The sequence below is a fragment of the Grus americana genome, chromosome 21 (assembly GCF_028858705.1).
Source record: "Grus americana isolate bGruAme1 chromosome 21, bGruAme1.mat, whole genome shotgun sequence".
NCBI lineage: Eukaryota > Metazoa > Chordata > Aves > Gruiformes > Gruidae > Grus > Grus americana.
In genome coordinates, this window is record NC_072872.1 from 4448280 (window position 1) to 4464982 (window position 16703).

The following is a 16703-nucleotide window of genomic DNA, read 5'->3' on the forward strand; positions in this document are numbered from 1 at the left end:
TATTTCAGAGTAATAAAAGCCAGAAGTGTTCCATGCTAAACACTGTACCTCCTTTTAACATGCAAATTCCTGAAAGTCCCTAAGTCTCACTCATCCCAATTCCTGTGCCCAAAGAAAAGAACTAACAAAGCAAATACTTTGCACTGACAAGCAAAACCACAGAAAGTTCTGGGAACAAGACTGGGAAAGATTATCTTCTTCTATTTCTTATATCCCTCCCCATAGAACCTAGTCCTTAAGGCTATATTTTTCCCACATCTATATAGTCTCCTCCTGTACATATTCGCTATTTAGTAGGTTTTAGAATTGCAATCAAACAAAATCCCCTAAGAAATAAAAGGATTTGTCAAAGCACACAGCAAGTTCACCCTTAAACAAACCACCAGAAAAAACAATTAATTCCCATTTTCTTATCATACTGCCAGTAAGAATAAGTCCCTGCAAGGAAGATTTGTGAAAAACAGTTAGAAAGCCAGTTATCTGTAACATACCTTCTCTGTGGAAAGATCAGTTTCTGTGTCATGTTTCTTCTGAGTAAAGACAATTGTAAACACAGCATGAGAGCGACTGCTGGTTTCATTCATGTTGGTAGCTGCCACAGTCCTAAAATATGAACAGACATAGACATGTTTAGGAAACAGTAGCCTCTATGCTGCAAGTACAACTACCTGCAGGGCTGAATGCAGCTGCAGAGGAATAAGACCAAAAGCCTGTACAATTGATGCTCTGCCCTGTAACCAAGACAAAGCCACGCAGAATTCCATTAAAAAACCCTTTGGTATTTCACTCCTGAATTACTCTCATCGTCGTCAGTTTAAACAGAGCTTCCTCAATCTGTGTGCTCAATAATCTACCTTACACTCAAAACACCCAAGAAAACGCAAGTGGCATTAATATGTCTTTCCCACACATTGTTAAATGGAGCCTACAGCTGACATGAAAACAACTATTAATGAACCAGAACCTAAAGCCAGAATGCCGGCTTTAGTCCTGACCACTTGAATGAAAGAGGAGACTGTGTTCACGTGTTTATTTACACCAATATAGTGATACAGTACATAACGAAGGCAGAACTAGAAGCCAGTATAATTATTAACATACTTCATCTCAAGCCATTACAAGCTTTAAATATCTATACAGCAATTTGCAGCACTATTTCACCACACAAATCAATTTCAGCCTTTTAAAGCATTGATCAGTGCTTATTTCAACAATACTCATGTGACATGAGGTTTTTTAAAATGCCAATGCATCACAGAAGATATTTTAAATTTGCTGCTATATATCAGATATCCCCACAACAGAGATAAAAATACGTAACGCACTACCATCGCTAACCTGGCTTTGTTTCCAGCATCCATGAGGTCTGCAATGTCTGTATAAGACGTGACTGCTAACTTGGACAGATCTTCCACATATGGTCCAAGCAGAGGATGTTCTCGCACCCGCAAATTCCCTTTGTTCTTCGGGTTCAACAGGTCTCTGACTCTCTCACAGTAAATCTCCATGTAACTCACCTGAAAAGAGGAATTTGCATGGGCACCTTAGTGTTTCTTAAGGCTTCCTCTGCAATCAGCTCTGCAGCATTTCAGAAACTCCCCCAGGAAAGCTGTAGGTGGGTGTCTCAGTTCATGTAACAACTCGAGACAACAGCAGAAGGGAAGAAGAGTCGCTAGTCTCATGCATCAGATCTCCAACATAAGCTGCAGGCCTTGCATCCATGTATAGATACCTCAACCGTTTCGAAAAACATTGGTATATAATTAAAAATAATACACTTGAGTTCAAAATCATTTTAAGAGCAAAACTATCTTTCTAAAGAGGCAAACAAGACAGACGGTAAAAGGAGCCTGCTTACAAGGACTCTTTCTTATGAGCCTCCAAAGCAAACTTAAGAAAGGAAAAAAATTAATTTCTTTGTATGCAGAAGCAACTTTTGATTCTAAGCTGTACCCACGTCCTGCTGTATTCCTGAGTCATCAGTACAATTATTCAAACTACAGTAATCTTAAATCCACACCCTTTGAAATAAATATAAAGCTAAGATTATTTTTAAATGCATTCTTTGATTTTTATGTTTCTCATGGCACTAGGTTTATTCCAGTCCAACAGGTACTTAGTAGATGCAGCATTCAAGATATTAAAAATTAAGAGAGACAGTAAGTTACTCATTTTCATTCTGTGGAAAGATTACAGATGTAAGCAGCAGTTTTAGAAATCTACACATTGAAGACCTCTTTTTGTGTAAGTCCAATTCAGAAAAATGAATCTGATATCCAAAACAGATCACAATACACTATTTATACATTTCCATCACTGTTTCTGTCTAGCTGTCTCCCTTCTCTGCTTATTTGTCAGACATTCATTCTTTTGGATTTCCATTACAAGAGAAACTATTTCTCCGTCACACACACACAAACACAAATCTATGCTTGGAGACATAATCAGAACAATAAACTAGTACCAAACAGAAAAAACATCATGAAAATGTGGGAATCTTCTCATTCACAAATCCTAAACATGATACTCCTATGGCATGCCAAACATTAAGTCATCAAATGTTAATAAAATACGATTAAATGAAGTGTTAAAATGGACAGATTCAAAGCCATAGAACTAGTTATTTTCCAGTTCTGTAATTTAGAAGCAGTAATGACTGGAGTTCACATTTATTAATAATAATCACATTTGACTTCTACTGGCTTTTTGGTCTTCCTTTCTTTTGAAGCCTGCAATATATTTGCACGTCAAGCCATTAAAACTGATTGGGGGAAAAACAGTAGAAGAAAGAAAATACTGTTTCTGCAAAGCAGGGCAGGGAGACAAGACAGAAAAAGAAATGGTGTAGTATGACAGCATATGAAAACCACTTTCTAAACACAAAGCAACTTAAGTAAGGACAATTAAGAAAAAATAAGTACTGACAAATTTCCTATGTATACACAACTTAAACCATTTTTTCTGTAAACCAACCTTACTAACAGATATCAGATAAGACTGTGTGACTAAGCTACTCTAGACTAGTCTTGTAGAGAAACAAGGAATAAATTATGACTATAATAATTGACAAGAAACATGTAGTCTTCCATCCAGTAGTCCAAACCAAAAAAAAAATCAAATCTGTAAATACATCTTTAGGTTTTTCAGCCCATCATTTCTTTCAGAATTATTGCACAAGTAAAGGTATACTAATTTTCCGGTGGGGAAAAAAAGAGTCCCAGAAAGGTTTTATTTACAGTTGACTCAAACGTGAAACAGAGAAAAGACAAAAAGCTTAAAAAAATTAATCAAAAACCAGCATCTTAATGCAACATCAATAACACAGCATCTGAGCTCAGTTAGCTGTCCAGCACACAGATATTCTTTGATCTCTCAAACTCACCTCTACAGAGTATGACATTTCTTCATTGCTGTTGTCATTGATTTTCTCAAACAGTTCTTCACATAGCTGGAAAGAGATTAAACCAGAGTCAGAAATTAGTCTTTACTGAGTAGTAACAAGTAACTACTATGCATGTCATTAAATTGGCTTTAGAATGAGGGCAGGGGAAGAAAAAGAACCTATTAAATCAACCACACAGAGCCTCAGTGGGAAGATACTATATAAAGTAAGGTTGGATGATAGTGATGTAGAATTGAGATTTAAGTATCTCAACAATTGTTCTAGGTTTAACCAATATTCTATACTATAACATTAGAAAAAGCTTGTAATAACTGAAATTGGAAGTAATAATTTTAGAAAAGAATATCAGCAGTCTACTGCTTCAAGAATGCTTGTCTCCAAGTAACTGAAATGAGAGTGCTAAAATTAAGACAATAAAGGAAAAAGAAATGAATAGTGGGCAAGCCATGGATATGTATTTGGAGATTAAAAAGCATGGGTACAGAGAGTAATAAGTGTAGAAAGAGGTTTCTGGAACAGATATCTACAAGTCACTGTATGAAAAATAAACAGATTCTGAAGAATACAGGCAATTTTGAAAGTACATACTCTGAAGTATTCAGTCAACACATGGTTAAAGTATCAAAGTTTCACACTAGGGACTGGCAGACAGGGAATTTTGCCAACACATAATAATTTAATGTCAACAACCTATACTACTTGGAACATGATTGTGCTGAACCTTCTGTGTACATGACAAGAAAGAACAGATTCAACAAGGTCTCCCTGAACAGACAATTAGTTTTGTACCTTTATGGGAAGGCCTCCCAGTGAAATTGGAGGGAAATTATTTTGTTTTAAAAGTGTAGTAGATAACAGGAGCACTATTAAATCTATAGGAGCATTATTAAGTTAGGGTTTTTTTTAGGATACTTAATTTGTACGTATTTGAGGTTTCAGAAAAACAAATACCAAGATTAAAACAAAAACTTTTAGCACGAAGTTGCTGTCAGATTTTCAGCTCATTTCACCTGTTAAACTGTTACTTTATACTACTGTAATAAAACCAAAATGCTTAGATATAACAATTTAGTCCTCCCTCACATTATCTCTTTCAACATTATTTTAAGCTAATCACCAGAACACTTGTAACCTATTTCAGTACATATGCCCATGCTATTAATAGAGAACAACACTCTGTGTCATCCATTTCACACCTGTAGCACAAGGCCAATGTCTATTGCAAACCTGTAGCAGAACAAGGACTCAAGCTGTTCAGCATGTTTATTTATTAAAACTGAAACAAAACCTCAAATTTCTGTTTTGGAAAGGAGGAACACACTATCTTCCAACAAACTTGGTCCACTGTCAGTGCCTATAAACTGAAGAAGGCCTGCACTTAGAACAAGTGCCACACAACCAACAGCTATAGAATACTAAATTCATGATGACTGTACAAATTGTTGCCCACCGAGATTTCCTGTGGACTATCTGAACTTCTTCAGATTTCATGGCAAATTTCAAAAACAAATTTCAGGGAAGGGAAATAACACTGGGCTGTGTTCAGTTGCCCTAAATAGTTTTTCCCAATGTTTTGATTTTTACCAAGATACATTATTCAGTTTTTAGTTTGGGGAAATTTGTTTCCACAAAACACTTCTGACATGTTCATCAGTAATACCACCTTTTGAATTTCTGCAGAATACAAAGTACTTAAGTGTTGTCCTAGCTAAAGTCAGAGAAGGAGACAAGAAACCCAGTGAATAAGACATCTTCATTTACTAGTTTGTTGGGGAAGTGGAGAAATTGGATGTAGGAAAAATATATAGAGTGTATAGTACAATTTAAAAAAAAAAAAGTAACAGAGGGAAAATTACTTATAGTGCTCTTTTTCCCCAGTGGATTTCTTTCACTTCAGAAGTAAGCTGTTAACTGTTATTGTAATATGAAAAGAGCATATCAGCAAGTGTATGTCTGAACAAATCCCCTTTCTGGGTTCTGTTCTACCTGGGGAATTATGCCTGCTTGGCTCTCCTCCTGCTTGCCCATCATTGTGTAGGATTTCCCAGCTCCAGTTTGTCCATAGGCAAAAATGCATACATTGTAGCCCTCAAAGGCATGCAGCAACATCTCCTTCCCAATATCATTGTACACACGGCTCTGAGACGCAAAGCAGGGATCTTCAGGCTGAAAAGACATGAAAACAGAATAAATACAGTCTTACCCTGTCATTCAAGTAACATTTCAAAAAGCAACTGGGTTTTTTCCTACTTCTATCTTATGGGTCAATCCCTTAGGAAGAGACAAATGGAGCACATTTTTACACACAGCTTTTTCCCAAGGCAGTACCAGCTGGAGAACAACGATGACAACCCTTGCAGGACAACTGCATCACTGCTGAGGAAAGTCTGCACAAAGAAACCAACCAATTCTGTTTTGTGAACATTGATACACTACTGGAAACGTTTTGTGCAAGATCACTGTAAAACAAAAATCAGGGTGTTGGGAGGGGGTTCTCTCTTCCTGAAACGTTGGATTTTAATATTACTTGCTCCTGAAATCAGGACAAATTTAGCTGTAGTAACATTCTAAGGTTGGGATCAAGGTTTTATCAGACCACTTATTTTCCTCAATGCTTCTTATCTGTTAGTTTTCAGGAACTATATTCATCATGTTCCTCTGACTGATCCTGTAATCTACTTGCATGGCTGCTCTGAAAGATTCAGTAAGAGCGCTGCACAAATCCAAGTTTTTCATAATGAAAACAATCTAGTTGACCACAGATTTGCTCAGAAATATTGTCTTATTTGCACCATCCAAGTTACTAAAATTAATCTTAGAGAAATGCATTATCTCTTCTTTCTATATCTTTTGAGAAAATAAGGCAGGGGAGGGGTAGATGGCAGAACAACACAGTTCTGCTGTAGAACAATTACTGGAAGTCAGCAAGACCTTAGCACCAATTCACAGGAGGGTGGGGCAGAGGAGCTAGATGAGAGTTTATTGCTTTTGCAGCTATCAGAAACATGGATCACTACTCTGTCTTTCCCAGATATGCCAAGGGAACCCAGACCACATCTCTCCTTGAACTGTAAGAACTTGAGCAACTTTCACTTGTCTAAAAGCAAACCTGAATTAACTGTTGTTCACATACATCCTTAAAATGTTTAGAACAGAACACTGTTGAAGAATATTTTAAGTAATCTTTCAGATATCCACAACTTGTTATCAAACTCCAGGAGCTCAGCTTTCTGCTCTCCCCAAACAGGAAAAGACAACATACAATGACAAGCTTTTAACCTGAATAAGGGTGAAAGACACAGTGCAGAAACATCTGACAGGGATGGCACGATCAGAAGAAGAGAATGCAGTTAAATCAAACCAGTCAACAAAAATAATATGGTTTTCTTGTAAAAGAACTTACCGATGTGTGGGACCAATAAGAGTAATCAAAGCTGAAGGACTTTGGTGCTTCCTTAGGATTCTTTGGGTTGATAATACCTACAGGAAATAAAATTCAAACTCTTAGCTAACTTGACATTTAGGAACATAATTACTGAGCTTGCTGACACTCAACCTGTGAATCTGAGTATTCACAGAGTTGCCACACCACACAGGACTAGTATGATTGAAGTAACAGACTCACAGCTTCCTAACACTGTATTTCTGTAGGCCCTTACCTGAAATAAGTCAAGGAAAAAAAATTCCTAGAAAGAATGCTACTGCTAAACAAAATTCTTCCATTGGGCAAAAAGCCAGAAGTAGGTCATCCTGGTCCCTTGACTTTTAGAATGGGACAGGCTTTTAAAAATTGAGGGATATTAGCAAGAAGGAAGATCCAAAACACAGAGTTCAAGAATCCCTGGTAATTTCATAGCAGCACAACTCAAGCCTATTTTGAAATATATGTTACACAGTACAAGAGCTCACTGCAGAAGGCTTTTCTTTAAGATGCTCAGTATTTTCAGGGGATTGAAGAAGATACGAAAAAAGTTGGATCTACATACATTTCAGGGATTATCTGCTTAGCTTATTTCAATGTTTTTACATGCACAAAGCCTACAGACAGATTTTTAATAGGATTGACATTAATTGAACCAAGTTACTGGTAAATGTTCTTACTGTATACAGCCACTGAATCCCACAGCGACCCACAACCAACTTGTGTACTTTATCTCTTTGGAATGTCTGTATAATATACGATGGCCCCATGATGAAATTCACGCACATATATACACAAAAAAAAGCCAGAATGAAAAAATGCTTGTGTATAGTTCCTATGTTATAGCCTTTATAAGTTCCATTCAAAAAGCTGACCTCCAATTGCCTTTTCAGCTCAAGCAATCCTTAACATTTTTTTCTTTCCAAGGTATTCATATATAAGAATCTAAATTTTCAAGTAAGTTAAGTCATTGAACGCTTTACAAATACCAGAATAAACACACTTTGCAAAAAAAACCCAAAACCACCCAAAACCTCCCAAAACCAAAACACCCCCCCCTCGTTTTCTCTTCATATCAGTACATCTGTAAATTTTATGCTCTTTTCCTTTTCTCGGATCCTCCAATTCTTTCACTATTTGACCCACACATGCGCATTCCCCACAATTAATGAAAGCTCTTCCAGATACCTTTTAGATTGTTGCTTTTTTTGGTTTGGTTTTTTTTTTTCTTTCCCAGCAACAAAACAGCTTCCTATAACCTTTGCCTGGGGGAGGGAATAACACACAATGGATTCAGCTATCATTTTAATGGCATACAGACTGTCTGTAGTTTCTGTATTCCAGGGAGGGTAATTTATAAGCACAGGTCTTGCTGCAGAAGTGAATCTCTACTGCTTTCTTCTTTTCGGTACTACAGTGCTGGAAATACTTAGATCTATTATTTCCAGCAGCTGTTTTCAACACCATCTGTGTAAGTAAGGATTCTGAAAGGGCATACTCTTGAGGGTATCAAAATTAGATAAGCCACCTTAGATTTACACATACTCATCTGCACCTAAAGCAGCAATCTTCCTTTGGGAGTGATCCACTAATTATGATACATGCAAACAAAATCTACAAAGAAAGAAGCTATACAAAGGAGGTCGCAGTCTTCCTGGGAATGATTTACATCCTCATACCTGTCTTCCTAAACAAAGGATGTTTATTTCTCACATATTCATGACACTTAGGCTATGCTTTGGGAGATGAGGGCTTCTCCCTTTCCTTCTGTGATAATTAAAATTGTAACACCCTCATCTCTTACCATTTCAAACGTGAACTTAACATCACGTTGCACCAAAATCTCTGGAAACGTGGTTACAGAATCCCCATTAAATCACTTCTCTACCAGATGCTGTGTCCCTGAGCAGGGCTGTTGTCCAAAATTACAGTGTGGAGAAAAGATCCCTCTCTGGATTGCAAATAGCAACAGTTGCTACACTATTTCTTGTGGCCAACTCCATTTCACTTGGATGCACCTTGCGCTGACATTATTGCCTTATAAAAGCTGACAGACATGCAAAACCAATGAATAACATGCCTTGCACCAGTACAGTATCAAATGGCAAAAATGTGCATGGCTTTGGATAGCAACATGGGCATGAACACATAACAAACCAGTAACCTAAGCAATCATATACGACTTTAGTTTCCCTTTACTAGTTTTCACCAAACAGCAGTATATCTACAGCACGCATTATTAAAACAGTTCTAAAGTTAAAGTGAACAAATAACAAATCCCAGAAGACAACTCCCTTGCCCCAAACTTAAATCAGTTCTCTCCTTTCAGTGTGATCTAGACTGCTACAGTTCAACAATTCTGTTGCTTAATCTCAATAGCAAATAATTTTAACCCAAACTCTTGACAGTACCCCTGTGAGAGGAGCGATGGCTAGGGAAGGAGAGGAGCAACTATCTTTATTGGTACATTGCATTGCAACATCGTCAAGGAAACTCCTAGTCTGGTAAACTGGGAAGGGAATCAAGACAAGCAGAAGCCTAGCTACATCTCTGCTGACCAAGAAACACGTTGTTAACCACAATCTAAAAACATGCATTGGTTACCTGAATGTCACATCAGTGCAGTTCTACTTCAAGGTGCAAATGCAATCACAAAAGAGATCTTTGATCTCACTTATTTACTTCATGCCATGATTGATTTGTCTCCTTTTAGAATCAACAGTGAAAAAGCAAGTATTCATCAGTTTTTTCTATATTTTTAATAAGCAAAAATGACTTTTATAAGATTCTACTGTGTCAGAAACAGAAAACAGAACAAGCAGCACAATTTTCAGTATTATTCAAAACCAAGTTTGACATGAAAATACACACTTCTCATTGTTTTTTAAAAAACTAAAACTCTCTAGGAAAAGTCCACCACTTCCAAAAAGAAAGTAAAGCAGTCAAACGTTTAATCAGAAGAATAGCTAGTTTTTCCACTCAGCTCACTGTGCATAAGGGCACATTCACCACCTGTGAAAGACAAGATCTCTAGCTACGCAACAGGCTGTGTGTCTGCAAACGCACTACAAGCTTGCCATTACATTACTGCTTCATCCTACTCACTTTAAGCTTAAATTTGATCCATCACATTTGTCAAGTTCAGGCTCCACGATTTATGCAAGTGGTTCCACCCTGCCCCATTTTTTTTTAAAGCCATTTTTTAATTATTATTTTCTTAGATAGACTTTCCTCAGCTCCTTCACACTAAGTTCCATGGCCAGCTCACTGTTTTGAAAACTACTTTCTAGGATGCATGTTTTTGTGAAGCATATCTTGAGAAGCATATCAGGAAAGGGATATTAATGTGCAAGAAGGCAACTCTGTCAGAGGTTGGGAATGCAGCTGCCTGGCCAAAACCTTCCACTGCAACAGAAACGGGTCAGAGAAAACCTCCTGGCTGCCAGGAACTCTGCATGCTGTCCCTGACTCCTGTGATCCAGTCACAGCCTTTTCACTCAGCTTCTAGTCCAAGCCTGAAGTCTATCCTCATTCCTGTTTAGAGTCTTCATCCTCCATTTTCAGAATCCTTGGTTTAACAGAATTCTCTGTCTGCCTACAACTGAATCCAGCAGATCTGAATGACTGAGGAAAAAAATAAGACCACAACCTCAATGGATTTCAATTGGACTGAAACCCTCTTCATTTGGAATGCCTAGCACCAAGTGGGTAGCTACTAGCATCCGTCATATCTGATGTGGTCTGAGTTTGAACCAAGTGATCAGGTATGCAATAATGTGAGATAAGACACCTGAAAGAAGATGGTGAGGTAGCTAAGAAACCAGGAATTCAAACTGAAGTAACTGACCTAACTTGAAGGTGTCTATTGCATTTTCTTTGGAGGGACAAGCAAATCCATGAAATTTAGCTACTTTTAAAGGAAGCTAACGGATATTTCTGAAGAAATTAAGAGACTTCTTATAGTACAGGTAAGCTTTATCCTAAAAGTTCATATGCCAAATTGCAAAAAACCAAGCATGATCACGCAGAAATTACAGAGTGGGCAACATTGATTTTATGTGCCATGTTATTCAGCAAGCTGTGTTTTCACCTAAACAAGGAAACAAATAGAACTAAAAAAAAAGTAAGAGGACTGTTTCCAGTGTCTCCAATACCCACAAGAACACTAAAAGCTTTTCAGTTATTTTGTTTGTTTTTTAAACCATGCAAGACCAAGAGGAATTGTATTAGTGAATCATGAAATAGGTCATCATCTGTCTCCTCTCCCCACAGCAGACTCACGGCATGGTACGCAAGCTAATGGTTTAATTACAGAGCCTCAGGAAATGAGAAAGGCAGTAAGGCAGACGATCACAGCAGGAACACATTAATGGCCTTTTTATCTTACAGAATAAATTTATCTGCTATTTCAAAGATCCAATGTCGTAATTAACTTTTCTGTTTGCAAACTGACACTAACGCTTTGTGCTGCAGCTATTATTAGTTACCATCAGCATGGCACCGTAGCAACTTTGAATGTTGGAGTTAGCCTAAGCAGCCAATTTCTGAGAAACTCAATCCCTTTTTCAGGCCCCTTGCTTCACAAAGAGCCAACTTCTTAGGTCATGTGGAATCTTTCAGCTTTCCACAAGTTAAGGTTTCTGCACCAAACAAAAACTGGAAGGGGTATTTCACAAAATCACCGTTTTCTATACCACTGCTACTGAAAAAGGTTACATAGAAAACTCAAATGTGGAAAGGATGAAACAAGTTGAAGATACTATTTTCCTACTGCAGTGTCTAAAAACTCTTCTGGAATCAAAGCAGGAGCCACAGTTTGGATTAAGGTCCATCATTTCCCTTTGCAATGGAAGGCTGAGAAAAAGGCATGGAAATATTAATGTTTTAAAAAATATACTCTACAAATTGTTGATTTGGTTGAGGGAGATAAATGCCCACATTATTCTTTTCTTTTTTTTTTTTTTTAATTTGAATTATGAATTTCCAGAAATTTTGAATAATACACTTCACCTTAAGACATAATATTCACATCAGTTTTCTACCTTGGTAAGCAAACAGAATAAGTAGAAGTAATTACAAGTCATAAATTGATATAAAATTCAAATAAAAGTACACTTTGTGAACAGCTATGCAGCATTCCCATTTAATTTGAAGCATATTATTTAATACCCACTGCCATTCCAACCTAGAGATACAGCTTGCATTTTAAAAGCTTGTATCTCCTTACAGTTATATAGTAAGCCATACAGAGCTGCTTCACGCCACCTGACGTGCCTCTAAGCAAGAGTAATCCATGTATTTTCTGAAGCTCAAATCATTTAAACAATTCTTTTTAACTGCTTAGCTGTTTAACTTTGGTGGGGTTTTCTGATACCTGTAACTACAAACATATGAGTTCTATATATCACCGACCAAAAGGTAAGGAAACCAACATTTTTAAAACATATTTCTTCACACCAAATAATCTAAAATTTTGTATCATTACATAAGACTCACATCTTTTAACTAATTAGTCCTTGTACAGGAGAAGTATACAGTAGGAGCAGTACAGCCTAATAAAAGAAAAGGGAGCACAATCAATGAAGGAATTATAATTTTAGATATGCTGTATCAACAGTAACAAACCAATCTCCACAAAACATTTGGATTTTAACATGCCCTTAAACAGGCAACTTCATTCTTTAGCATAAGCACCACAGTCCATTCTACTTATTCCTTGTTAACATTTTTCAAACCATCTGTCTGCTTTATCAGCTAGCACAAAAATAACACACACTTTCAACCTTTCAAATCTATGAGATCAAATTCATTGCTAGTTTTTAATTTTAGCAAAAACTGTTAGCAAACTTTGAAAGACCACTTTGCTACTGAAACAGTACTCACATATTTTGTAATACATATTATTTTGCATTCCTATTGTCTTTTTGGACATCTGATTTTTTTTTTTTTTTGCCTTACAATCCAATCCTGATTTGTTGAAGCTGAAATTCAAAAAGCACACCTCAAATATGCACTTTATTTTACAATTATAACCAGACTGGGAGCACAACACAGAGCTGATGCAAAATTATAGTCTTCTGGGATACTTTCAATTGGAAACAGCATTCTCTGTCTTCTCATCCCTTCTTAAACATATACACAAACACATTCCCACTTCGAGCCTTTATTTCTGGACTTACATTTCCATTCTCCATTAAAACTAACCAAGTAAACAAACAGTGGGAAACCTACAGAGAAAAAAAGAAAGAGGGGGGGGAAAAAAAAAAGAAAAAGCAAGCAAGCTTAGCCAAGATCAGCCCTCTCATTCCATTCCCATCTACTCAGCCACATAAATATTTTTGCAGGCACAAAGAATGACAAAACTACTTCTTAACCACTTAAATCTCATGTCAGATTATAATGACACTGAATTTGCAGTTCAAGCCTAATCCATTTTCATCCCAGTCAGCACTGCTCCTCAGCATGTCACAAATTTTGCAGGTTAGAAATTACCTGCAATTCAGTATCTGGGGATACAAGTAATTCTTTCTAATAAGCTCTTGGAACAGAGAGACAGAGTGCAAAGCACACAAGAGGTAAGATTTGAAATTATTCTCTTATCCCTCAGTGCATTTCAAGTCAAGTAGCTAGATTCAACAGCTCCACCTCTGTTAGCAATCAGAGTCATACTATAGGGCATTCTGCCATCAGACATGCCACATAGTAGTCACTGTAGGGTGCTCAAGTGAAGAACTGGCTAACTGCAGTTTGCCCTTCAGATACACAACAGCAGACAGAATTAACTTGGGCTAAATCCTGGGATTAGCTGATATACAGTCTGCGCTGGGGGGGAGAGGGGGAGCGGATGGGACAACATGACAGATTGATAGATTAATTTAAAACAAACAAAAAAACCAAACTATCAATTGCCAGTCCGAAACAAAACCCAATAATGATTAAAGTCAGGTATGCAACTGGAGAAACTGAACTTCCATCATTTGTGCAATACAGCCTGCTTTCTGTCATTTACATCTTCCATTCCCATATTGCTACCACATCGGCCAATGCTGAAGGCACAAAGCCTCTTTAATTTCTACACATGAAATACAAATAGGTTTCATCTCACGGAAGACGCTTCACACCAACCTCAATAATTCTCCTAGTGGCAGCAGCAACCCACACAGAGCACACATTCCTACCAAATGCCAACACATATTAAGAGATAACACCTAGCAAAAAAGGCACTGCCCTGCCTTCGTTTTTGTTCTCATTGGTAAAGGAACAGGCAGAAATTTTCAAAAAACATGATTGTCTAGACAGAACTTTGGAAGGGGTAACATTCAGGGAAACAAATACCAAATAATCCATTTCTGTGCCTTCTTCAAACTCTATTTGAATCAATAGAAGCAGTAGTTTTATTTTATGATGTCTGAATAATCAATTTAACCAATATAAAAGATCTGGTGCTTTCAGAATTGACTCCACAAGACCAAATTATCATTAAATATACAGTCTCTTAAAACACACGGGTCTGGAAAATATATCTGCGCCATCTGTAGACTGGAATGACAACAATGAGAACATGTTCGTTACTGAGAGCAGGGTGGAGCAGGCATTCTTTGTTGGAACGTGAATAACACCCCAAAGACACATTTAATACAGGCTTCTTTCCTAGGCACACATTGCATTCAGATATATGGCTATACTGTTTTTATAAGACAGACTTTCAGGGTTGTTATTATAAGAGATAAATGAAGGGAAATGGACACTTCCAGCTTATAGAGCAGTGCTTGCTTTTCAAAGCATTGTTTGCATTTTTCAAATCATTAAAAGGGAAGGAAACCAAGCAGAAGCTAAGAACAGCTCATTTGGAATTCAACCGGATTCTCTCCCCACTGTGGAATTTCAACCCTGTACTGGGAGAAAGGTTGGATGGGGGAGGGATTTAGGCTCAATAGCACCAGAGCGAGGCAAATGCTTGCTCACAGAAGCTGCTAGAAAGCCATGCTCATACTCAGCTGCTCAGATCCAAGTGCTATAAATACCATCTCTACAGCTGGTGTTCTGGGAGAACAGCATGCCAGCAGGCTTTGCACCAAGCAGGAGCCAGTCGAACCATACTGTTCTACCTATCTGAAAAGCTGAACCAAAACCACTCCAAAACTTCCATTGCCAACTGATTATCTGAAAACGTCCTGTGCGCATCAGGTCTATGTATGTAGTTGGCTAAGCGCTTGGAGTTGAGCTGAATTTTTTCCTCACATGTTTTCTGCTTCAAGGCACATAAAACAGTATCTCCCTTCACCCCCTGCTTTTACTTGACTACATCTCCAAGAGCCAAGGGTCTTCTCCAAAGGTCATTTTGACCCTCAGACACATGCCAGCACTACATTAAGACGACATCATGTAGCACTGGAATCCTGGGGAGTCAGTTCTGTCAGCCTCAATATCTGAAAGGATTAATGTAGTGAAAATACGCAATTCTTAAAGTAGCTCCCATTGACAATTTGCATTCATTTCGTTTTAACCACAGTTACAAGGATTTACAGACCAGAAAAATCAGGGTTGGGGTTAAGTGACTTTCCTCCGCTGCTGTTTTATTTTCCCAAGACAACCTCATCATGCAAGATGCAAGCATAAAAAACTGGAAACACTTTTTAAAAAAAAAAAAAGAAAAACAAGCTGTATGTGGAAAAAACACATGCTTTAAGAACCAATGCTTTTTGGAAGGTGTAAGTCATCAGAAATGGGGTATGCTTTTTTTTTTTTTGAGACATCTAAAATTACTCATTTTCAGCAGACAGATTGAGAGTCAAGACTGAAATCTATGAAAATGAATCCTCCCACTTACTCTACACTTTTGTTGAAAATGTCTCATCAAGTGAAGGAAAAAAAAAAGTTATTAGGTAAGACAACTACAATGAACTCCTTTGCTTGCCTTTTCTACCTGTGTAGCATATGCTACATAAATTCCCATTACTTTACTATCTACACATACTCAGGCTAGTCTGAATAAAAACCAGTTTCTTCTAAGAGCTTTTCTCATCAGTAATCTAGACCATAAATTATTTCCATGATACAAGTTCCTTGGTGAAACTATCCAAACTATGCTTACAGAATACTACTGCAGAAAAAAACCCCAAACCACCAAACAACCTTTATTATTCTCCTGAAGACATACACACACAATAGGGTTTCTTTTCCATTCAATGTGTCTTTTCATTCAAAAAACAGTTAAAAATTAGATCAGAACAAAAAAGATGAGCAAACCATACTTTCTTATTTCCCTTTAGGATTAAGCTTCTTTGAAAGAGGTTACTACTTTTTAAAGCTATGTAACAATGAAAAAGGTAAAATTTAACAATATCTCGTGCCAACATATACCAGTAAAGTACTGGCTGAATTACTGATGAGGTTGCTACCTTTCAATAGTTTTGACTTCTGTGTTATTTCCCAAATATCAGCAATTTTAGCATTATATTTCAAGTATCAGTAATTTAGACAAACACACCATAAATCAAAAGCCTTTTAAGTTAAGTTCTGCTTTCCTGCACGTTTTTATTTTGCTCCCAAACAATTGCATAAACCAGGACACATCTTAAAAAGAAAAAACCCAAACAGAAAAGGAAATTAGATGTTCTTCTTCTTTTTTTTTTTCATTTAAATGTTTAAGTTTAGACCAGAGGTTTAGAAGCCTTAGAGAGAGAGGAAAAAAAAAACAAACAACAACAAAAAATCCACAAAAAACAAACAACCGTTAGAAGGAAAAAAATTTTTTTCCCCTCGACCTCTACAAATCAACTCCAGAATGCCTTATGAAGTTTTCCTGATGCCAAGGATGCCTGCTTGAGAACCTAACTGCCATATGTCTACAGCAGCAGCTGTGACTATTGTTACCAG

At 37.2% G+C, this 16703-nt stretch overlaps 1 protein-coding gene across 13 annotated transcripts in view; it reads right to left on the reverse strand.

Annotated features, from left to right (window-relative positions):
* KIF1B (kinesin family member 1B) overlaps positions 1-16703 on the reverse strand; it is a 94705-nt gene that overhangs the window by 65710 nt on the left and 12292 nt on the right. For all 13 annotated transcript variants that reach the window (XM_054849352.1, XM_054849348.1, XM_054849353.1 and 10 more), the window contains exons 3-7: positions 6807-6883; positions 5390-5569; positions 3383-3448; positions 1339-1517; positions 492-603 (exon numbers count right to left, since the gene is read on the reverse strand). In XM_054849352.1, the coding sequence (XP_054705327.1) occupies positions 492-603; positions 1339-1517; positions 3383-3448; positions 5390-5569; positions 6807-6883 (614 nt within the window). The remainder of the gene's footprint in view (positions 1-491; positions 604-1338; positions 1518-3382; positions 3449-5389; positions 5570-6806; positions 6884-16703) is intronic.